Source organism: Leucoraja erinacea, chromosome 32 (genome assembly GCF_028641065.1).
Source record: "Leucoraja erinacea ecotype New England chromosome 32, Leri_hhj_1, whole genome shotgun sequence".
Taxonomy (NCBI): Eukaryota; Metazoa; Chordata; class Chondrichthyes; order Rajiformes; family Rajidae; genus Leucoraja; species Leucoraja erinaceus.
The window spans coordinates 11246411-11271557 of record NC_073408.1 but is presented as its reverse complement, the minus strand read 5'-3'; the positions used below and the strand labels follow the sequence as shown (position 1 = coordinate 11271557).

The 25147-nt window shown below is 44.8% G+C and overlaps 1 protein-coding gene across 1 annotated transcript in view; it reads right to left on the bottom strand.

Moving 5' to 3' along the window:
* Positions 1 to 1168: 1168 nt before the first annotated feature.
* Positions 1169 to 25147, bottom strand: part of oafa (OAF homolog a (Drosophila)) — a 29374-nt gene continuing 5395 nt past the window's right edge. The window contains exons 2-4 of the mRNA XM_055660749.1: positions 9745 to 9879; positions 6588 to 6768; positions 1169 to 4799 (exon numbers count right to left, since the gene is read on the bottom strand). Coding sequence (XP_055516724.1) covers positions 4534 to 4799; positions 6588 to 6768; positions 9745 to 9879 — 582 coding nt within the window. The 3' untranslated portion in view covers positions 1169 to 4533. The remainder of the gene's footprint in view (positions 4800 to 6587; positions 6769 to 9744; positions 9880 to 25147) is intronic.

Here is a 25147-nt window from a genome sequence, read left to right as displayed (position 1 = left end):
TTTAAGATACTAACTATCTTAATAGTTTCTCAAACTGCAGTTCAACCTAATTTCAACATTTCACTGCAAATGGAGTTAATGTAGAAATTGAGTTTTTCTTTCTGGATTTCTTTCCCTCCATTTCCTCTTCTGCTACTTTCTCAAGCTTCTCTGCCCTCACTGTCAGAAACTTTATTTTCTATCATCTCCCAAATTGTCCTACTCTTTCTTGCTATATTCTTTGCCCCTGATTTCACATTGGAAAACTCTCCTTTCCCTGATTAGTGATCTCCCCCTGGAGATTCTTCATGATGCTACACGTTGAAGAACTTATTGTCCAGTGAAGAACAGATCACCACTTGTCCCATGTAGAAGATAGCATGTTGTCCCATGCAGAACATAGCATGTTGTCCCATGCAGAAATCCGATTCAGATTCAGATTCAATTTAATTGTCATTGACAGTACAGAGACAACGAAATGCATTTAGCATCTCCCTTGAGAGAATAGCAACGATTTGAATTAAAAAAAACTTGTCCCATGGGGGAAGTGGGGGGGGGGGGGTGGGTGATTGGCAGTCATACGTTTGAGTCCCGCCGGAAAGAAGAAAAGAAGCTGTTCCTCGACCTGCTGAAACATAGCACCTGTAGCGCCTCCCGGATGCAGGGTAAACAGTCCATGGTTGCAGAGCAGTCCTTGGCGATGCTCCCATCCGCAGACAGACAGACTCAATGGAGGGGAGCGTGGAACCGGTGATGCGTTGGGCAATTTTCACCACCCTCTGCAATGCCTTCCGGTCGGAGACAGAGCAGTTGCCATACCATACTGTGCTGCAGTTGGTAAGGATGCTCTCGATGGTGCAGCGGTAGAAGTTCACCAGGATCTGAGGAGACAGATGGACAGAAAATAGCATGTTGTCCCATGTAGAACATAGCACGTGCTGTCCCACTCTCCATGGAAAAGCCCAGCAGTATCACGCACAACACCACGACTTCTCAATCACATCTCTATTCGAAGCTTCTGTCTGAAGTTACGCTATGGATGTCAGCACTCACCCCAGCCCCCTCCATTCAAACCCTCTTTAACCTCAGGTCAGTCTGCAGCCTGGACTCAATTAGCAACAGGAATCTGTGGGAGGAAGTGAATGATGAGCGCAAGAGTTTATTATTGAACACGACATACAAGAAGAGCTAATGAATAAAGCCATCTTTTAATTTTTTTTAAAAAACACATTAATACAAAAATAATTTGTTAGGAATCTGAAACAATGAACAGGACAAGAAGGCACTTTTGTGAGATTGCAGTTATTGAGGTGAAGGCTTTCCATGCTACATCCTACAAAACCTTTTCCCACAACATCCCAAAAATATTCTCATTAACACCATGGGTCCTCTAATGCTTGACCCGAAGCTCTGGTGTCTCCAAAGTACTACCTCTAACGGCAGCCCGTCAAACCAGGCACGGGTCTGGTGACACATCACAGGCTCAGCTCCTCTCAACCCCAAATTGGACAACAAGTCGAGAACATGGTCTCGCCTCAAATAGAGTGACATGGATGGACGTGAAATGAAGGGAACCAATTTCTATCTTGCCGATGATCCCTCACGAGGGACAACTGCAAAACACTGAACGTACACCTGAAGCATTTCAAACGCTTTTCACTGTATCTAAGTACATGTGACAGTAAACTAAACTGAAGCGGTGGCCATTCTACAGGTCCGTGCAAAGAGTTGGTGGTTAACGGCATTTGAGACCAGAAGATTATCATGAGGAAAAACACTAAACTCACATCCTGAAGAGAAGGCGAGGAGGAAGAATTAGAGAACCATGTTCCAGTGTGGCTAGGAAATGGAGTAACAAACTGTGCTGGAACAACTATAATCCCCCTTCTAAGTCATGACCAAAAACTCACAGTTTGCCCAGAGTAAGACACTCTTGTTTGCCCAGAGTGAGATCATCAGCTTACCTACACAGCTCTAGAACTCATCACATTACCCTTGCTGACCCCAACCAAGGGAGACAAACAAAATGGACATTCAAAGGCACATTGTCCATGACAAAGTCCACGACAAGTCCAGTGTTATTTTACTTGCACAAACGGGGAATAAATTGTGTAAATATATACACAATATAGTCACACCGCCTCAGGATAGCCAATATTATCAAGGACGGCTCATACACCAATTATTATCCCTTTGTTCCTCTCCCCTTAGACAGAAGATACAAAAGCTTGTTAGCATGTACCACCAAATTCAAAAACAGCTTTTCTGGACTCTGGAACAAACTGCACTACCTCATGGTGACCCCTACACTTACTTTTTCTAAATCTGCAGTTTCTCTGTGGCTGTAGCACTATATTCTGCATTCCGTTTATTTTCTCCTTTGCATTACCGGTTGTATTCATGTATGGCAAGATCTAGATAGTACACAGCACTACTTTTTTTCATTGTATCAAGATGCATGTGACAATAAACTAAAACCAATACCAATAAAAGTACAAACATATATCAAGGAGTTAAGGCCTGGCATCAATTCTTGTGCAAGTCAAACATATGCTGTTTTACTTTGTTATTAAAAACGTTCGTGTCACAGACCAGCTTGTCTTAAACTTCCTTGAAATGTCTGGAAGCCAAGAGATTATTAAAGTAGTGAAGAGGATGTGCTTGTGTCAAGGTCTTTCCCTCATCTACTATACACACCCACTGGTCCCCACACACTCACCTCAGAAAGGTAGTGTTTTACGTTAAAAGGATCTTGGTGCAGTTGCTATGATCTTTGGTTACTTAGTCCCATTTCAATTTCTACTTCACACTATTATTTCCAAAGAAAAACACCAATAAAAACTCAATTCTGAGACAATAATCTTTCCCTCCAAGCTTCCTTCCTGTTACCAATATATTCTGGGGATAATATATATATATATATTTTTAAAGTTTCATTGTGGAAAGCACTCTGGATATTGGAGATACTGTATTAGATTGAGATTGTAATACCTGTAAACATAACCTCCTACTTCAATCTCAGGACATTTTGGCTAAGTTCCACAGGACGGAGACTACACACATAGATTTACAATATTTAAACAGAACTCAAGAGCCTTTTTGTTGAATTTGGCAAATAAAGATAGGTGCAAAGAACCGGGACTGCTGGAAATCTGCTTTCCTTTACTTTTGCTTGTTGTGATTTAAGTATTTGGTGAAAATGCAGACCTAGAATCTATGCTACAAGATAGATAGGCTGGTTGAAGAAAGAGCCATACAAACCGAATAATATGTTAGTCACTTAGGAAGAACGAAACACTTAGTGGAACTCCTGGGTGGGGGCATGAGATAGCCTGACCTCCTCTGGCAGATTAAAAGAAGACACATCTGTCATCTGCATCAATCTTCTGACATTAGGACAAATTGCTGGCTGCTCCTGTATTGGATAACACTCCATGTGATAATTCTCAATGGATTAAAAGCCCCCCAAAAAAACAGGATTTGGCGTCACATCATGAACAATTTAATACGAGTAAGACAACTGCCCCATGAATAGCACCTAGTAATTTAGTGGTTAATAACCTCTCCTGACTATTGATTCAATGCCTGGTCAAAGAATGAGCTTTTGCCATCAAGAATGGTGGTTCTATGTATCTTATGCAAGCTAATAAACTATTGGCCATACGTCATGGAGGATGGGTAAAACATCTTATTGAGTGTTGGTTAAAGTTCATCTAACAATCTGAGGCACTTTTTATCACCAGGATGAAGTGGTCTGGTACCCTACTCTGCCAATGTTGAGCCATTCGAGGCCACCTCCTCTGTCACTTATCAAATGTAAAAATTGTGTTATAGCCTGGGCAGCTATTTGCTGGTTTCTACGATCCAAAGGGTCAAGTGATTTGGCCATTCTTACAAATCAACAAGGATCCACTTTGGATTAAATCAGCTTCGCTGGTTAACAAAACAACATTGAAATGATCACCATTGAAACAACCTAGACCATGGAGATTAGTTAAAATGCAGCATTAGTTAATTCAAACTCCCCACAAAGTAAACTAGGCAACCTCTTGAGGAAAGGCTCTCTGTATAAGAATTCCTAATTTTGAAACTTGGCTCAATGTCAAAATCTACAGTCCTTCAAAAAACCATAAGTGAAACTAGTTTTACACATTCAGGGTCTCTGAAGATTCTTCAAGCACCCCTAAATAAAACCACTCTTGAAATGTACAGATGTCACCATCGTGGGCATGGACTCACCACAGAACAAGGCCTCGTGGCAGAGGCAAGGCCCAAACCACAGTAACCCCACCAATTCCCAGTCCCAGCCTCGGTTGAGGGCCTGGGGCCTAGGCTCCTTTTCACGTGATGAAAAATCTCTAATGCAAACACACCACTTCTCACCGACTCGCTCCCATCCCAGCGATCCCCTCCCCTCCCCTCATTAATGACCACAGCCAGAGAGCTCTGAAACAGATTCCCAGTCTCCATTTGGCAGGCAAGATGAATGCGTAGACTATCATTAGCACTGTCACCCCAAACCCCTCCCAGTCAAACAAGAGGAGTGGGTGACGGTTAAGTGTCCTCGTCCCACAGACACAGCTGTTTCTGCGGGACATAGAAGTCAAACTGGGAACATTTCTGGCAGCTTTTGATTCCACACTTGTAGGTGCTGGTTTTCCCGGCGGCATCCTTTGTCCGACAGTATTTCAGGAAGCAGGGGTACCATTCCACACACAAGGAGTAGCGGCAGATGCAGCCCTTCCACCACTCACGGCTGGTCCGACATCGAGGAACATCTTCTGACACGTGGATTGCTTCAAAGATGGAAGCATCGACACCTGACAGTGTGGGGGGGAACAAGAGGAGAACCAAGTCAACCAGGGGTCAACAAATTACCCCACAAACAAAGTGCATTTATATAGCACCTTGCTTATCTCTTTCAAAACACCCTACAATCTATTAAGTACTTTTGGGAAGATTACCTTCATTGCAGTATAAGAAATATAGCAGCAATTTGTACACAGCAAGCTCGCGAAAATAACAAAGTAATAATGACAAAACAAGGAACTGGTGCTGATGCTGGTGTCCACAAAAGGATACAAAGTGCTAGAGTAACTTAGCTAGTCAGGCAGCATCTTTGGAGTAACATGGATAGGTGATGTTTCGGGACGGGACCCTGAAGAAGGATCGCAACACAAAACGTCACCTCTCCATGTTACTCCAGTGATGCTGCCTGACCCCCTGAGTTACTCCAGTACTTTGTGACCAAAGTAATAACAACTATGTTTTCATTTTCAGAACTTGGTCACCAAATTATCAGGGATAACTTCCATGCTCCTCTTTAAAACGCTGCCACAGGATCATTTTAACATCAACTCAATTGAACTGTTGGTACATTGTTGTCTGTGAGTTATAGAGGCATAAGGATCACATGGATAACTATAAAAAATAACCATTAAAAAAAACACCCACCATGGCATCCAAATACATCCCAAAAATTAATACGAATGCCCTCAAATGCTCTCAAAGCATTAATGCAGGCTAATAACACATTGAAATATTAAAATTGTTAAGAAGGAATGATATTTGCAGCAAACTACTTCCATTCCATGTACTCAAACTTACAAGCAGTGACTGGTTTTCAAATCATAAGGTGCAGCTGTGTAAATAAAGACTGCTCGTTCTTAGATCAGGAGCCACGAGAAGGCAATAAGGTGATGGTGAGTTTCCCAACCAAAGTGGTCTGGTTCCTCAACACCTACATATTTGTTAAAAGATGCACCTCAAGCCCACCTGATGAGTCTGCAAACCCACAGATATCAAGGAGCAGAACGTCACTCGAGACTTTTCTCGAAATGGACTGAGACCTGAGCCATCTGACTCATTGGGAATGGTCATGAGTCATATGGGCGTGGAAACAGGCCATCCTGCCCCGGCATCCATGCCAACCAGTGGGTGCCCATCTGTACTAATCCCATAGATAGACACAAAAAGCTGGAGTAACTCAGCGGGTCACACAGCAACTCTGGAGAAAAGGAATAGGTGACGTTTTTGGGTCAAGACTTCAGTAAGGGCAATGCGATGAGTATGAGTTCTGGAGCTTTGTAGATGGACAGCAGGAAGATTCGGGGGGGGGGGGGGGTGTTAATGGTCACATGTGAGAAAATGGGTTAGAGGAAATTACTGGAGAAGGGGGGGGGCAGCCCTTCGAGCCTGCACCGCCATTCAACATGATCATGGCTGATCATCCAACTCAATATCCTGCACCTGCCTTCTCAGCCATGATTGAATGGCAGAGTAGACTTGATGGCCTCATTCTGTTCCTCTACCATATGAACCTCATGGACAACATTAAAATGAGTTTGGGACAATACCAAACTGATACACAACATGATATAGATTTTGGAACCTTCCCCCACAAAAAAAAGCTGTTGAGGAAGAGAAATTGAGAACAATTAAAAAACAACCGAGGTCGGTAGATTTTGTCCGTGAAAGGTTACTGCAAAGAGGTAAGGTACTGATCAGCCAAAATCTACTTGCGTGGTGGAACAGGCTCAAGACACTGAACAGCCTCCCACTGCAAGCATTCAACATGCCTGCCTGTCTCTTGCATCAATTGCACAAACCTGAATTCATCCAGTGCTTCACGTCGCTCTCTCTTGCATAGATACCGTCAGTGGCCTCAGCGCACACATTGTGTACGTGGATGCTGAGCTGGCTGGCCCTGCTGTAATTCACAGCCACGTCCATGTACAAGTGCTCGAGGCCTCGCTGCTCCTCTGCCACGCGCACGGCTCTCGGGTTCTTCTGCAGGGAAAGAGAAAGTGATCCGTACTGATGATGGAGTAGATGGAGCAAAGGTCGAATTTCAACAACAACATAAACGGATGGAGGCTTGGGGCGGGTGTCACAGCGCCCGAGACTCGGGTTTGATCCTGGACTCAGGAGCTGACTGTACGCAGTTTGGGCGTTCTCCCTGGGTGGAGTTTGCTCCGGTGCGCCAGTTTCCTTTCACACTCTAACGATGTGCAGGTTTGTAGGTGAAGTCTTGAGACCCTTCTTCAGACTGAGAGTCAGGGTGAAAGAGAAACAAGAGACATAGATGGTGATATATAGAGAGAGAGAGAGATAGAACAAATGAATGAAAGATATGCAAAAAAGTAACGATGATAAAGGCCAAAGTTTCAGGAACTGTTTGAATTGGAATCACTCAATAAGAAGCTACTTGTCAGAGGTCTGCAAGCAGACTTCACAGTAGTGTCGTAGAGTCTTCCAGTGTGGAAACAGGCCCTTTGGCCCAACTTGCCCACACCGACCATCATGTCCCATCTACACTAGTCCCACTTGCCTGCGTTTGACCCATATCCCTCTAAACCTGTCCTATCCATGTACCTGTCTAATTGCTTCTTAAACATTATTAAAAGCATTAAAACAGTATTTATTAAAAAGCAATTATGTTATTAAAAAATGTTATTAAAACAATATTAAAAGTGGTTACTATTGATTTCTGCTGAAGGGCCCAGACCAAGATTTAGTTCTAACCAGTTATATTGGGACTAGAATGAGAATAGCCCCGTTCTGGAAAGTATGAGTTAGGAGCAGTAGATCGACTGCCCCAGATGCTTGCTCTACCAGCCAAGGAGGTCACATCTGAACTGTTGTCATCTCAACACCACACACCCAGCTACCCGCAGTAATTTTTCACCATGTTATTCACTGAGAATGTACCTACATCTGCCTTACAACATTCAAAAACTATCTTCCATAAACTAGGAGACCAACACAGTACACACTTGTCCAGACGTGGTCTAAATACAGCTGAACTCCAACCTCTCTACTTATGTACGGGTACACCATCGATTTGACTGCACACTTGGTCCCAGAGCCTTGCCGGATTATCCATTTTACTGGACCAACAAAGGATTCATTTGTTGTAATAATAAATGAATTATTATAAGTAATATTTAATAATATGTTATAATAATCCAACAATACACCTCTGATCCACTAATTATACGCCCCCACACCCCGTGTCTCTAAAATCCCATCGACTGCCAGAAACAAATAAATAATTAACTATTGACAGATTAGTAAATAATTAATTATTTCAGTCCAGCGGCCTGAAGGAGCATCGGCCTCACACAACCCTCTCATGATTTTGTCCAGATTAATGGTGGTCTGGAGTTGCCGGAAAATCGGTGTATTCAGTTCCCTTCACAAATAAAGACCAATATCCTGCTTAATTAACTGCAGCACTAACATACCAGGTTTCTCAGACCCCTCTGCATCCTCTCATCTTTGGGGCAATTTGCCTTTATTTTTCCCTGCGCGATTGAACAATTTTACAATCTCCCATATATTCCACTCCATTTGCGGGATCTCTGTGCATTTATTTGGAGGGTGTATATCCCCTTCGTGGTCCCCGTATGTCCTCTTCACAACTTTCCTACCCACCTCGTGTTATCAGCAAAGTTAGTGACGTTATCTTTGGTGCCTTCGTCCGAGTGATTGATGAATTGTATAAAGTTGGGGCCTCAGCACCAATTACTGCAGTCTGTGTTTCTGGCATCTTGCCACCTTTGTTTCTCTTTGGTTTCTGCTAGATACTCAATTTCCTACCCAAATCCATTTTATTTATTGCTCTACCATGAGATTTTATATTCCACTAGAACCTTTGGAGCAACACCCAGTTGATACCAATAAGTCAACACCTTTAGGACATTTTAGCATCTCCACCATTTTCCCTTCATCCTCAGCCTATTACTCATTTAAAGAATGCCATTAAACTAATTCATTGTGATTTTACTTTCATTAAAATATTTTGACCACCTGATTATTTTCCCCCCACAAGTACCCTGCTGCCGCATGTTGTATAACAGTTTCTGACTTTTTTCATCAATAAATCAACAATGATTAGCAACCCCATCACCAACACCTCCACTCTCACCCAGTGATCGGAACAACATGCCTTCCTATCTCAAAAACAATCTGCTTGAGGAACTTAGTTGGTCAGGAAGCATAGTCATAGAATCAAGCAGCACAGAAACAGGCCCTTCTATCCAACATCCATGTTGACCAGGATTGCCCATCTAAGTTAGTCCTATTTGCCTGCTTTAGATCCATATCCCTCTTAACCATTCCAATCCGTGCACTTGTCTAAGCGTCCTGTAAATGTTGTTATTGTGCATTTACAATATGTCTACAATACAGCCACTCCAATGTACTGTGCACTGTGGGGTGGCACCGTGGCACAGTGGTAGAGTTGCTGCCTTACGGAGCTAGAGACCTGTATTCGATCCTGACCATGGGTGCTGTCTGTACGGAGTTTGTACCATCTCCCTGTGACTGCCTGGGTTTTCCCCGGGTGTTCCGGTTTCCTCCCACACTCCAAAAATGTTCAGGTTTGTAGATTAATTGACTTCAGTAAAAATTGTAAATTGCCCCTAGTACATAGAATAGTGCTAGTGAACGGGGATCACTAGATGTTGGGGACTTGTTGGGCCGAAGGGCCTGTTTCCACACTGAATCTCTACACTAAACCAAATTATTCTACCTGCCTCAACTACTTTCTCCGACAGCTCATTCCATATACATGCACCACCCTCTGCATCCATTGAGAAAAATGGTTCGACAATGCTTCGGGTGGGGACTGTTTTTCGGACATGGAGTAGAGGGAGATAGCCAGTGGAAAGAGTTGAGGGGGAGGGGTGGGGTAAGAGCTGGCAGGTGATACGGGATCCGGGTAACAGGGGGCATCTGGCCGGGTGTGGGACCACATCTCACCTGTCGGAGTTTTGCCATGGAGTCACTTGGAATAATTTCATTCTTATGAAGCCTGGTGATGAAACACAGACCCTGAAACTGTGTTTGACCACGTTCCATCTCGCCCAAGATCAAGGAACGGATAATCTTCACATCCTATTTCAAAGAGGAGAGAGGAGTAAAAAAAATGACCAACAATGTGTGAGAACGTAGATGTCAAACAGTAATAATAATAATAATAATATATTTATTGTCATTGACCATAAGCGCAAAGAGATTTGGTATGCAGCTTCCATCCAATGTCATAACATAAATAACTAATTAAATTTGGAGTTAGATATTGATACCCCGAGAACATGGATTGTAAAAAGAACAGTAAAACAGTCAAAACAGTTCAACAGACTAAAATGCAGATGTGTCTGTGCGACGTGACCATCTGAGGGAGACAGTCCAGGGGGGATGGGGGGCACTCAGCAGGGCCGGTTCAGAGCCACTATAGCTCTGGGAATGAAGCTGTTCCTGAGTCTGGAGGTTCGGGCGTAGAAGGCCTTATAACGTCTGCCGGAGGGAAGTAGTTCGAACAGTCCATTACAAGGGTGCGAGGAGTCTTTACGGATGCTGACGGCCTTCCTGAGGCACCGTGTGTGGTAGATGCCCTCCAAGAGCCCATGTGATAATCAGTTCAGTTTTGTTTAATATTGTCACGTATACCGAGGTACAGTGAAAGGTTGTTTACTTGAGCACTATCCAATCGGCGAAAAGACTACACATGACTACAATCAAGCCGTCCACAGTGCACAGATGCAGGTTAAAGGTATCATGTTTTGTGCAAGATAAAGGCCAGTAAAGTCTGATTAAAGATAGCTCGAAGGACTTTACTGAAGTAGATGGGAGGTCAGGACCGCTTTCTAGTTGGTGAGCGAACTGTTCAGTTGCCTGATAACAGCTGGGAAAAACTGTCCCTGTATTGGGACGTATGGTATGGAGGTAATCAGATCTTCTACACCCTTCTGCCTCTGGACCTGATACAGTGTAGTGACGCTAGTAGTGTCCCCATTGAAAAATATTTAATTTAGAAATTCTGGTGCAGATCCCCCAATAAAGGTTTTTCAGGAAACAAATATGACTGCAGGAGTCCTTTCAGATTGTACCTTTCATAACCTTTAGGGACAGGATCACTGCCAGGTCCCTCAGTTCTTCTCCATCCTATCCCCACCCCTCCTCGAGTGGCACTTTGTGCTTCCAGCCCACAATATCACCTGTGAGAACTACAATGTTTGCCCACATGATGGCGCCAGATCTCCACAAACCCATTCAAGAGCTAGTTCGCTACTTAGATTCAGATTCAATTTTAATTGTCATTGTCAGTGTACAGTACAGAGACAACGAAATGCATTTGTCTCAAGACGCTATTACGGCCTCTCATTGCAGAGGAATCACTTCCATATCCAACTCCTCTCACCCTCTCGCCACTTCCCTGCCACCCATTCCCGACATTATTTTACACCCTCATCTTCTAACAATAAATTAAAATCAGAACGCTACAAAGTCTTGTACAAGTGTACAGGGGAGAACATACAGTGTAGGAAGGAACTGCAGATGCTGGTTTAAAACAAAGATAGACACAAAATGCTGGAGTAACTCAGCAGGACAGGCAGCATCTCTGGAGAGAAGGAATGGGTGACGTTTCGGGTGGAGACCCTTCTTCAGTCTGATGAACAATCTGCTTACCTATCATAGCATGAGAGACAGAGATAGACCAAGAGACCATCAGACATAGGAGCAGAATTAGACCATTCGGCCCATCGAGTCTACTCTGCCATGGCTGATCTATATTTTCCTCGCAACCAAATTCTTCATGCTTCTTCCTGTAACTTTTGGCATTCTTCATAATCAAAAACCTATCAATCTTTGCATTACAAATACCCAATGACATGGCCTTCACAGTCAGGAGTGAAAATGAATTGCAGGGTTTCATTACTGTGTGAATGAATGAATTTCTCCTCAAGAGTTGATTTTTCAGAGTGAAGGGTTTTCAACCTGAAATGATAACTCTGGTTCTCTTTCCACAGCTGCTGCCCGACCAACTATGTGCTTCCAGTATTTTCTGTTTTATCTTATCTTTCACCGATGGGTGGCACGGTGGTGCCTTACATAGCCCCGGGTTCGATTGTGACTACGGGTGCTGTCTGTACGGAGTTTGCACGTGAGCTGCGTGGGTTTCCCCCGGGAGCTCCGGTTTCTTCCCACACTCCTAAGACGTACAGGTTTGCACGGAGTCTGTGGGCCGAAGAGCCGTTTCCACGCTGTATCTCTAAAGTAAACTAAACCAATGGAGAGAATTCATTTGATGTACAACAGTTCTCCCACTGACACCGTGGAACAGGTCAGCTGGCTAAATATAACCATTGGAACATTGATCAGACCAATGTTGTGGAGACCAAAGATCCTATAGCGGAGCAAGATAGATCACTCCTCCTAAATGCAATGTGTAGTACGCAACGGAACAGAATGTGGAACTTTTTCTCATCCATTTCAGTAACCCGACCCGACCCGACTCGCAGTGTATTCAACGTGTTAATAAATGATAATTCTGAAAATGAGAAGATTTTTACCAAATAACTTTTATTTTTACGAGGATGTTTCCGAAATCGGCTTCCATCTCCACACTAGCTCCACACTATGGTATCTTTGGTGCGGAGACGGAAGCCGGTTACGGAAATGGGGCCGAAAAATACCCGTGGATCTGCCCATGACCGTACTACGTCTTTTTCGTCGAGTGATCTATCTTGCTCGCTGTAGGATCTTTGGTGGAGACCTTCCCAGCAAAGGAGTTCATTCTCATAACTCCATCTCAATAACCACTCTCCCTCCACCCCCCTCCCCCCCCCCCCCATCCCCCCCCCCCCCCCCCCCACCCACCCCATTAGCCTTCCCCACCCTCGTCCTAACAATCGGATCCATTAAAAGATTAAAATGCAACTAATGTCAACCCTCAGGGCAGCTCATTAGAGAGTTGTAGATTTGCAACCCAACACAGGAAAGACTGTTTCCAAACAAAAAAAAACTTCTGAGAAAGTAGCCTTTGATCAGTCTCCGGCTCAGATTATGTGTCACATTTTGCAATCTCTCCCTGTCCCTTATCGAATGTTTCAGATACATGAAGGGATAAAATAATCCACTTCCTGTTGATAAGCAGATACAAGTCTGAAGTTGAACGAAGTCCAATTAGGAAAAGTCCCTGTGGAACTTACCAGGTGCAGAAAGCAGAGAACCCGTCTAAGCCACTGCAGTAACTCAGCGCTGCAGGGACTCAGTGCTGCTCCACGGTTTGCATTTCAAACAGATTAAAATGGAAACGGTGATATGACCAACACCCTGCGACAGGTGGAAAGATTTGTGCTGAATGACAGAGCAGTGGTTTACAAATATATTGCTGTATATTCTGCAGCGGCAGAGCTGTTGCCTTACAGCGCCAGGGATCCATGTTCGGTCACGGCTATGGGTGCTGTCTGTATGGACTTTGTACATTCTTCCTGTGACCACGTGGGTTTTCTCTGGGTGCTCCGGTTTCCTCCCACATTCCAAAGACGTGCAGGTTTGTAAGTTAATTGGCTTCTACAAATCGTCCCTAGTGTATGGGTGATTGCTGGGTGCCGTGCAATCGGTGGATTGAAGGGCGTGTTTCTATGCTGCACCTCAAAACAAAACTAATTTCTATCTGGCAAATTAGAAAATCAGATGTGATAATTATAATTTTTTGATTATTAGAGAAAATGCATGTGACAGGCACTCTATGTCATGCAGTCACACTAACCAATGTCTGGTATTAGATTTAGCACAGCAAAAAACATTTATGAAAAAAAAATGATCACAAGTTCAAATCCAATCTACGACTGATGCCATCTCACTGGCCACACAATCATCCCTGGAACACCTGGATAAGAAGGACACCTACATCATACTAATATTCATAGGCTGGAACTCTGCTTTTAATACCATTATCCCAACCAAGCCCATCGCCAAACTTGTGGAACCCGGGAGTCTGCAACTGGATCCTCGACTTCCTGACCAACAGACCACAATGATGACAAATAGGTGACAAATAATCCTCTACAATAACACTGATGCCACACAGGGATACGTTCTCAGCCCCCACCTATACACTCCAGACTGTACAGCCTAATAGCAATCTAACTCAATTCACAAGTTTACAGACAACATCACTGTAGTGGGCCGGTTATCAAATAATAAATAGATGGAGTACAGGAAGGAGATTGAGAACCTCGTAACCTGAAGCCAAGACAACAACCTCTTCCTCAATTACAGCAAGACAAAGGAGATAGTGATTGACTTCAGGAAGTGAAACAGCACCTCCCCCCCCCCCCCTCTTTGAGCACTGACCCCCCCCCCCCCCCCCCCCCCCCCCCCCCCCCCACCCCCCCCCCCCCCCCCCCCCCGCACTGATGATGCCCCCCCCCCCCCCCCCTATCCCCCCCCCCACTGATGATGCCAAGAGATGTTCGAAAGCTTCAAGTTCATAGGCTTAGGAAGTTCGCCAGGTCCCCAACAGCCATCACCAACTTCTGCAGATGTTTCATAGCAAGTACTTTATTGGGATGCATCACGGTTCACCGCCTGGTTTGGGAACTGCTCCACCCAAGTCTTTTTTGTGAGAACAAGGAGGGAAGAGCCAAAGACTTAAGACTTTTGCCTTCCATCACAGTGAGGAGGTGCCTGGTGAACTCACTGGGGTGGATGTTCAATTTGTGTTTATTGTGTGTTTTTGTCTTTTATATTATATGTACAGTATCATTGCATGGCAACAACATTTCGTTCAGACCAAAAGGTCTGAATGACAAATAAATTCAATTCAATTCAATTTTTTATAATCATGTATAGTCTTTTCTTTGACTGGATAGCATGCAAATAAAAGCTTTTGAATGTACCTTGGTACATGTGACAATAATACATCAAACTAAACCACACACACACACACAATGAAAATGGAGAAGAGTGCTGCCTGCTTTGGGCTGTAAACACTGCCGCAGTCCCCCAGCAAGTGGAGCCCTGTGCCGCTGGGAACTGTTTGATGAAAGGCCTGGACACATGCAGACCCCTAGCTGGCCCCTACAATTCTCCACCAGATGTTTGCAATGTTGTTCTGGAGAAACCTTTCAACCCACCAGGAGGTGACTCAGGCTGTGATCAGTTTTCAGACTCTGAATCACTTGAGTGTTTTTTTTTCCACCATTCACTGTTTATTTTCATTCCCCAGCTCTGTACTTTAATGCTCCCTCCCCTTCTGGATGAGTTCCAGAGTCAGAGCTAACACTGCCCCCTGTGTTCCTGCTCCTTGTCATCCTCCCACTTTATCCAAGTTGTTGTCCATCCCAAATTACTGAATTGATACATCATTATTTTACTGGCTTTCCATAGCCTGAAAGTTTCTCTCCTCCCCTCCCCCCCCCAAAACAAATGTGCTCAAAACCTGACACTTGGTCTTCATCACTTCCACTTGGACCCTGTCACTTCGAGAAAAAGATCTCAGAACTTCCACGATTGTAAACAAGTAATATAAAGGCAAAGTCTAACATGGTGCTCGGCAAATTGACACTCGGGTTGTTAACTCTTCAAAGACTGTGTCCTAGCAGGACGCCTCATTCCTCTAGCATTAACCCCACGAGGTTTGGTCTGAATCAAAGCAAACTAGGTCCGAATCCTTCCTCCCATTTATCACTGGCACAGTGTGCATTCATCTCTGGCACTGTGGAGCGACGGCTCCACAGTTCCTGCAGTTGGACAAGAGAACAGCAAGGAGAGCCCAAGAGATCCAACAACATACAGCTGGGCATCTTTGTACTGACACCAATGCCCACAAAACACTGGCTGTACATGCATTAGTAGAAGGGAGAGAATGACGGGCAGTATCCTGAATGAAGACACCATTTTTCTACAACTTATGTTCATACAATCACCATGCATGGGACGGAAGACATGGTCAATATTCACAAGTTAGAGTAGAATGAGGCCATTCAGCCCATCGGATCTATTCCAGCATTCATTCTTGGCTGACCCCTGCCTCCTAATCCCATGTTCCTGCCTTCTCCCCATAACCCTTGACGCCCATTCTAATCAAGTATTTGTTTATCTCTGCCTTAAAAATATCTACTGACACAACCCTCTGCGGCAATGAGTTCCACAGATTAACTACCCTCTGACTAAAGAAGTTCCTCCTCACCTCCTTTCTAAAGGAGCGCCCTTTAATTCTGAAGCTATGACCTCCGGTCCTAAAGATTGACGGATTATTTTGAGGCAATGTCCAATAATGCAAGCCAATGAAGTAATGATCAGTCATCAATCAAAGGCCATGTTGCCATGGGAAGCATGTGGTCCCAGAACAATGTCATTACAGCAACAGAGTGCTGGCTGGCACAGTGATTCTTTGAATAAGTTCTCTTAGCATTGGTCTAAAGTAACGTTCCGTGTCAACCACGGGGCAGATTGGCCCTAACAATGAGTGGCTGTTGGTTTAGTTTTTGTTTTACAGATACAGCGTGGAAACAGGCCCTTCAGCCCTCCGAGTCCATGCCGACCCGCGATTACCCGTTCACACTAGTTCGACCCTACACACTTTACAGAACAATTTACCGAAGCAAATTCACCGACACACCTGCACATCGTTGGGATGCGGGAGGAAACGGGTAGCACCCGGAACAAACACATGCAGGTCACAGGGAGAACGTGCAAACTCCACACAGACAGCACCCGTGGTCAGGATCCGTGGCCGGGTCTCTGACGCTGTAGGGCAGCCCGAGGCTGAAGACGGCGCAGTACTTACTCACGTGAGGGTGGCTGGGACGGTGTTCTGGCGGCGGTGGCCTGAGTCCAGGGTTCGGCCGCGGGCCAGCGGCTGCGTCTGCAGGACTGGTGGGCGGCAGCTTCAACCACCCCGGGCCGCGGTGTTTGAGCCGCGGGACTGTTTTTAACATCGCCCGGGGGGGGGGGGGTATATCGCCCAGCGCAGAGGGAGAAGAGGAGGGAAGAGACTGCAGACCTAAGACTTTTGCCTCCATCACAGTGAGGAGATGCTGGGTGGACTCACTGTGGTGGATGTTAATATGTGTTTATTGTTGTTTTATTGTATTGTATTATATGTATGACTGCTGCAATTTCGTTCAGACTTCGGTCTGAATGACAATAAAAGGCTATCTATATCTATTCTGCCCACGTGGCAGAGTTTTGGTCTAAATTCCAAGTGTGGTTTTGGAATCTGTTGTAAAAAATTGTGTGCTGATTCTACCCAGGATTTGAAAACAGAGAAGGGTCGAGTATGAATGAACAAAAGAGGGACCAAGGGAGTGTATTTTGTTGGGACGTTGATGGGGGAACAGGAAAGAGATTTTCAGTGTAAGTGGGCTGGAGCCAACAATCTGATGACTCTCACAAACCGAGCCAGACCTAGTGCTCCTGGCTCTGACCAATGTTCCGCCACTGATATTTGTTCCAATTCCTCTTTACCCAGCTTGAATTAATTTTGGCAAATTACTCAACATACCCCAACATTTACTCTGATCTGAAGATAAGCACAGAAAGCTGGAGTAATTCAGTAGGTCAGGCAGCGTCTCTGGAGAAAAGGGATAGGTGATGTTTCGGGTCGAGACCCTTCTTCAGACCCGAAATATCTTCCATCCCTTTTCCGAAATCTCACCTATCCCTTGAGTTCAGAGATTTGCTGCTATCTTCACCCAAACCAGCACCGGCAGTTGATCCCAATTACGGGCTGTGCTTCCTCTGTACGGAGTTTGTAAAGTTCTGGCTTACAGCGAATGCAGCGCCTGCCCGGGGTTTGATCCCAATCAGGTGATGTCTTCGGAGTTTGTACGTTCTCCCGCGACCTGCATTGGTTTTCTCCGAGATCTTCGGTTTCCTCCCACATTTCAAGGGCGTTCAGGTTTGTAGGTTAATTGGTTTGGTAAATGTTAAAAAAAATTGTCCCTAGCTGGTCAGCAGGGACCTGATGGGCCGAATGGCCTGTTTCCGTGCTGTATCTCTAAACTAAACAACACAACCCTCTTTCCTTGTATTTAGTCAATTGTGCTTCTGATAGACAAAGCAGCATGTACTGGCTGTGTGTCCAGACCTCTGATTCCATTCACAATGGATTGTCATTTTGCTCAGTGTTAACAGCTCAGCATGTTGCGATTAGGGGTTAAGGTCACTTGATAGGCAGCAATTGTACAATTCAGAACCTACTGAATACATTTAGCAGTCCGGTCTCCCTCCTGCACGGAAGGCAAACGCTGTTTGAAAAGGCTCATCACCACTTTCTCCACGTCAAATAGAGGTGGACAATAAATGTTGTCAAGCCATTGACAAACATACCTTGTTAATTAAATGTAAAATGAATGTCAGAACCATCCCTTTCCAAACATTATTTCAGGGCACTCACGAAGATCATGGCTCCAGTCCCTACCTCCAATCATCATACAATTCCTCTGGTCTATCTATCAGTCCCGCTTCACTTACATTACATGGAGTCACAACAGATCTGGGGCCATAAACAACGTGCTGGAGGAAGTCAGCAGACTTCAGCATCTATGGGGGGGAGGGTGTGGAAACAATTATCCTGATGTTCGGCTCCGTCCCGAGACGTTGAGCATTCCTTCCCCCACCCCTCTCCCTGCCCCCACCCCTCTCCCTGCCCCCACCCCTCTCCCTGCCCCCACCCCTCCCCTTCCCCCACCCCTCTCCCTGCCCCCACCTCCACCCTCCAGTGCTGCTCACCCCACTGAGCTCTTGCTGCAGGATTGTCTTATTCCCTAGTGAGGTTTGCACTCTCACTACATCTCTGCTTCACTTGGTTTTCACTTCCTGAAACCAAAAGCTGGAGCGACTGGTTTTCCCAAGAGCTAACTTTATGTATGCTTTAACTTTCAAGCATCAAGGGTATCTAAAGGACAGGAACAACAGGCAACTTCTGCATGTTTCCTGCCCTTCATAGTCCAAGCTCTCCACAAGAGAAGAAAACAATTCGGCAGAAACTCTGAGTAATGAGCCCGACTTCATGATCTGTGGAGTTAAACCTGCCAATTAACTCTTTCCGAGCCATTAAACAGCAAAACGACACGAGTAAAAGTCTCCAAATTAAAGTCAGATTTCAGATCACAAACGGACTGTTGCAATAAATTTTACAAAAGACAATTTGCACGGCACGGTGGCGCAGTGGTAGAGTTGCTGCCTTACAGCGTCAGAGACCCGGGTTTGATCCTGACTTTGGGTGCTGTCTGTACGGAGTTTGTACGTTCTCCCTGTGACCGCAAGGGATTTTCCAGGTTGCTCCAGTTTCCTCTCACACTCCAAAGACGTGCAGGTTTGTAGGTTAATTGACTTTGGTCATAGGGCATAAATTGTCCCCAGTGTGTAGAATAATGTTCGTGTTTGGGGATTGCTGGTCTGTGAGGACTTGGGAGGTCTGAAGGGCCTGTTTCCGTGCTGTATCTCTAAACTAAACAATATTCAAGAAACATACATTACAATGTCCCTGCTGACCACACTTACTCCTTTACAACTAATAACTTTACAAGTTGTTAAAATGGCCCCAAATTCTATTTTGGGCATGTCAATAAAACGGTGAACGGCTAATTAAAGATTAGAAGGGTTAACTAGCCCATTACACATTAACTCTCTTTTACATGATCATAAAGTTATGGATTAAGACACGAGTTATGCAGCAACAGGTTAATGATCTACAAAGTGTCTTTGAGGAAATACTTGAATGTGACAAGAGAAATAATGACAAGTTACGTCCCATCTCACTCAATGAGACAATTACAACCATCATAGTTTTGGACTTTGTTTAGTTTAATGATACAGCATGGAAACCCATTCCTTCTCTCCAGAGATGCTGCCCTTGCTGCTGAGATACTCCAGCATTTTGTGTCTATCTTCGATGAAAACAGGCCCATCAGGCAATGAGTTCATGCAATCATTGATCACCTGTTCCCACCAGTTTAGTTTAGTAAAACAGCTTGGAAGCAAACCCTTCAACCCACACTGAGCATTGATCACCCATTCGCACCAGCTTAGTTTAGTTCTATGTTATCCCACTTTCATATCCACTCCCTTGAAGCAGCAAAGCAGGCTTCACATTAGAATCAAACACCACTGTAGCTCAACAAGCCAAACACAGATTGACACTTGGCACAGATGAACGTGGCTCAACATCTGTGCCAAAGACAGGTAATGCTGGAATTTCAAACCAACTCATTTGGTATGAGACAACATGGCATCTCATTCTCGGTATTTACCTTCTCCTAAACTACACCCGTTGCTCTCAGTCACCAGCCAACTGCTGGAGGCTGAAGCCCCTTTGGATTCTGCCAAGACTCCAACTTGGCTCCACTTCCATCAAACTCTGACCAAGGAGCCAAGTTGCACGAGGTGATCCAAGAGTGACAGACCTTGAAACCGAGGCAGCATTTCTTTGTTTGAAGAAAGGTCTCAACCTGAAACATCAACTATCCATCTTTTCCAGAGATGCTGCCTGACCAGCCAAGTTACTCCAGCATTTTGTGTCATTTTATATGATATTGGGGAGTCCTGGTAACACTCGGGTCGAAATAGGAAACACTTCTGTTGTTGGAGTCACGACCTCAGTCAAAGAATAAGGATCGTATTTGAAGCAGCTCATCCATCCCATCCCCACATCTTCAATACAGCGCAGAACACAGAACAGCACAGGACAAGGACAGATTCCTCGGCCAACAAACTGTGCCGAACATGATGCCAAGATAAACTAATCGCCTTTACCTGCATATCATACATATCCCTCCATTCCGTGCCCATCTAGAGGTCTCCCAACCGCCACCATATTATCAAAGTCAAAGTCAATTTTATTCGTCACATGCACCTGAAGGTGCAGTGAAATGAATTTGCCAGCAGCGATACACTTAAAAAGAACACACAATACCCAATAAGATTGAACACAAACATCCACCACACCATTCTTCACTGTGGCGGAAGGGGCAACAAAGTTCAGCCAGTCCTCCTCGTTTGTTCACCCGTGGTCGGGGCCATAAACCCTCCGCAGTCGCCGCTACAGACGGCCCTCTCATCGGGATGATCCAAACTCCGACGTTGGGACAGTCAAACACGCTCCGTAGTTTGGAGGTCCCGAATTGGCACTTTCTTACCGGAGACCACGGCTTCAGGATGGATAAGGCATTACCTGCCTCAACCACCACACAGCGTGTTCCAGGCATCACCACCCTCTGTGTAAAAAAACTTGCCCCACGCATCTCCTTTAAACTTTTCCCTCCCACCTTATAGCTATGCTCCCTAGTCTTTGACATTTCAACCCTTGAAATACAATTTTGACAAATCATTCATCTGTATTGGTCACAATTGTTCCCCTTGTTCCTCTTTCTGCCGGTGCCGACTGATCTGGTGAATATTTTTAGAATTTCTGTTTATTTCAGATTTCCAAAAGCTGCTATGTGCAGCATCTCACGGTTGCAGCACTGCTCAGTTCTGTTCAGGTCAGAGATACAGCATGGAAACAGGCCCTTCAGCCCACCAAGTCCGTGCCAACCAACGATCACCCGTTCACACTAGTTCCATGTACTAAACACTAGCGGCAATTTACAGGGGACCAATTAACCAGCAAACTTGCACATGTTTGAAATGTATGAGGAAACCAGAGCACCCAGGGAAAACCCACACAGTCACAGGGAGAAGGTACAAACAGCACCTGAGGTCAGGGTCGAACCAGAGACTCCAGCATTTTGAGAGCAGCTCTACCACTGTGCCACTATGCTGCTCCATCGGACCATTCTCCTCTGTTCACTTTGCTCATTCAGCAGCTTCCATTTACACAGCTCCAGTTACAATTACTAAGCTTTCATCAACCTCTCCTAGAGTCAAGTAGATAATCATGGTCTCCAACTATCGGAGAAACTCCCTGTGTGAGGAACTCCATTCCTCCCCCTCTCTGCTACTTAAAGCACATCAGTTTTCTTAGCGTCCCAGACCATCAACGTGAAATGTTAACTCAGTTTCTATCTTCTCAGGTACTGCCCAGACCTGCTGATAATTCCCAGCAAGTCCTTTGTTTGTTTCAGCTTTCCAGCAGCTCCAGCATTTTGCTTTGAGATGCACTGATGCCTCAAGTGTCAACAATCAAGGAGTGCCAACATCAACCCTCGACGTGCCAGCACTTGCAGCAAGAGGGTCTATTAAGATCTAATCTAAACTAAAATTATTGAAAGAGAGAGCGCAGCCAATATATTTTGAATTGCAAGACATCCTTGCCAAGCACACGTAAGGAATGCAGGGCACAAGGAGGACACTGGAGAGTACTTTGTGCTCATGTTTAACAGTGAATCAGTGAACCATCTGCACCTGAATGTAGAAGAGAGAGGACAGTTGACAACGTACCAAAAATAATGTGTAGGAAGGAACTGCAGATGTTTGTTTAAAGCGAAGATAGACACAAGAAGCTGGAGTAACTCAGCGAGTCAGGCAGCATCTCCGGAGAAAAGGAATAGGTGACATTTCGGGTCGAGGCCCTTCATCACACTGTGAAGAAGGGTCTTGTTCCAAAACGTCACCTATTCCTTTTCTTCCGAGTCTGAAGAAGGGTCTCGACTCGAAACGTCACCGATTTCTTTTCTCCAGAGATTGTACCAAATATAATGTCAGCTCTGGGGGGTCCACATCCCAGGGATGGGAATTTCGAGATTCTAGTCATTCCAACTCACCGAGTAAACACTACCTTCTCAGAGGTTGGTGGAAAGAGTTAATCATAATCTAACTGCTGCTACAATCCCAAGTCATCTTTCTTTTTTTTTGTCAAGTCCTGAAGGATGGGCTTCGAAGACAATGGGAATGAATATTCTTAATCACATTTCCTGCAGGAGTGGAACAAGTTTTGGCAGAATGAAGATACGCCTACGCAGAGACACAGAACATTTCATGGGAATCAGCCCGAGCTGTGGTGTAACCAGTGGCAACTTCAACAGCCACCTGCCAAGAGGTGAACCACACACAACAAGATGGAAACCTCAGGCTTCATCTACCATCAATGCCGGACAAACTCAAAGCACTAGAGGTCGTCTGAGATTTATTGCTTCCGAAAGAATTCATGTAAATAACTGAACTTCATACCAAACAAAAGCTGCCCTGCTGCTCTCCCTAGTCCAGGGTCAACAACACAATTAACCACTGACATGCCATCCGGAACGATCGGAGACTATTCTTGTTGCAAGCATGCCTCCATCGTCAGCAAAGAAACAGTTAAAAAAAAACCACCATGGCATTAATGGCGTGCATTCTCAGCCCCCTCACATTCCATCTTGCAACAGTGAGGGGTTCAAAGATCTTAATCTGATTGAAATCAACAGTGCCATTCATGGGAAAGTTTATCCCCTGAAACATTCATCTCTCTGTCCCTGATGCCAAGCAAATGCAATATTTTCTACTTCTGATTTCCAACATCAGCAGTATTTTGCATAAACAAGTATAAAGTTCAGATTGACCCATTACAGGAAGGATGTGGCGGCTTTGGAGAGGTTACACGAGAGATTTATGAGAATGCTTCCTGGATTAGAGGATATTCGCTGGAAGGAGACATTGGACAGTTTAGATTGTTTTTTTCTTGGAATACCAGAGGCTGAGAGGCCATTCAGCCCTTCGAGCCAGCACTGCCATTCAATATGATCATGGTGTGTATATATAGGATTATTCATGTGTGTATATATTTATTTAATGGTATATGGACACACTGATCTGTTCTGTATTCATGCCTACCATATTCTGTTGTGCTGAAGCAAAGCAAGAATTTCATTTTCCTATCTGGGACACATGACAATAAACTATCTCTGAATCTTGGCTGATCATCCAAAATCAGTACCCCTTTCCTGCTTTCTCCCCATATCCCTTGATCCCGATAGCCCTAAGAGTTATACCTAACGAAAACTAGAGAAAGCTGATAGAATCACATGAAATAATGAGTGGCATCAGAATCTTTTTCCACCAGAGTGGAACTATCAAAGACTAGAGGGCGGAGCTTTCAGGTGAAAGAGGCAGTTTAATGGAGAAGAGCGTGGAAATGTTTACGTAAGGGGTGGTGGGTGCCTGGAATGTGCTGCCAGGTGTGAAGGTGGAGACAGATATGATGGTGTTTAAAAGGCTTTTAGATAGGGCCAGGGATATGCAGGGAATGGGAGGATCTGGATCACGTGTGGGCACATAAAATAGGTCTTGACATCATGAGATTAGTTTATCTTGGTGTTATTTTCGGCATGGGCATCATAGGCTGAATGGCCTGTTTCTATGCTGTACTGTTCTATGTCCTCATAGGTTCTAGGAGCAGAATTAGGCCATTCGGCCCATCAAGTCTACTCTGCCATTCAATCATGGCTGATCTATCCCTCCCTCTCAACCCCTTTTCCTGCCTTCTCCTCATAACCACTGACGCCCTTATTAATCAAGTATCTGTCTATCTCTGCCTTAAAAATATCCACCCACATGGCTTCCACAGCCATCTGTGGCAATGAATTCCACAGATTCACCACCCTCCGACTAAAGAAATCCCCCCTCATCTCCTTTCTATCAGTGAGAAGACCAGGAGACCACCTCCATTCAACAGTTGCCTGCATCTCCTTATGGATATGGTCGCAATGGGCAAACCTAGTCAGTGCCCAGAGAAACAAGATACACTGCCCGTTGTTTAACAACACATGATCGGTTGACTTCCTGATCCATCAGCCAACAGTTTGTATTGTCAATTAATTTCTGCAGTTACCAGAACATGCTTTATGCAGTTGCAACTCAATTTGATTTCAGACGTACATTGGTGGAATGTGGAGCCGTTTGGAATACATGTTGCTTGCAGATGCTCCTGATGGACAAGGTCTGACTTCATCTCAAGCACTTTATCCATTACTAGTCCGAGAAATACCTTTTTCAGATCTGCATCCCACAAATGACACACATACACAGGGTGGGGAGACAACCTCGCTAAAAACATAGTCCTCCTGACGCTGATCAGGTCAACTCATTGAGCAAACATATCTAACGCTGCTAATACAAAGCAATCCCTTCTCATTGTCTATTTCCCACCAGCTGAGCACCATCACTGGTGCTGGGTGTGGTGGTGTGATTAATAAGGCAGCAGCAGGAAACCTGGAAGGAATAAACCACAAGGAATAAGAACAACAATGTGAGTGAGTGTGGGACTTTCAGTGTAGACTCTTCCCGCAGTCTGGTTTCAGGCACAGTGTCCATGTCTCCATCACCAAATCATAAGGTCTGAAGAAGGGTCTCGACCCACAACATCACCTATTCCTTTTCTCCAGAGATGCTGCCTGATCCGCTGAGGTTACTCCAATATTTTGTGTCTCTCTCGCTTTTCCATCATTGA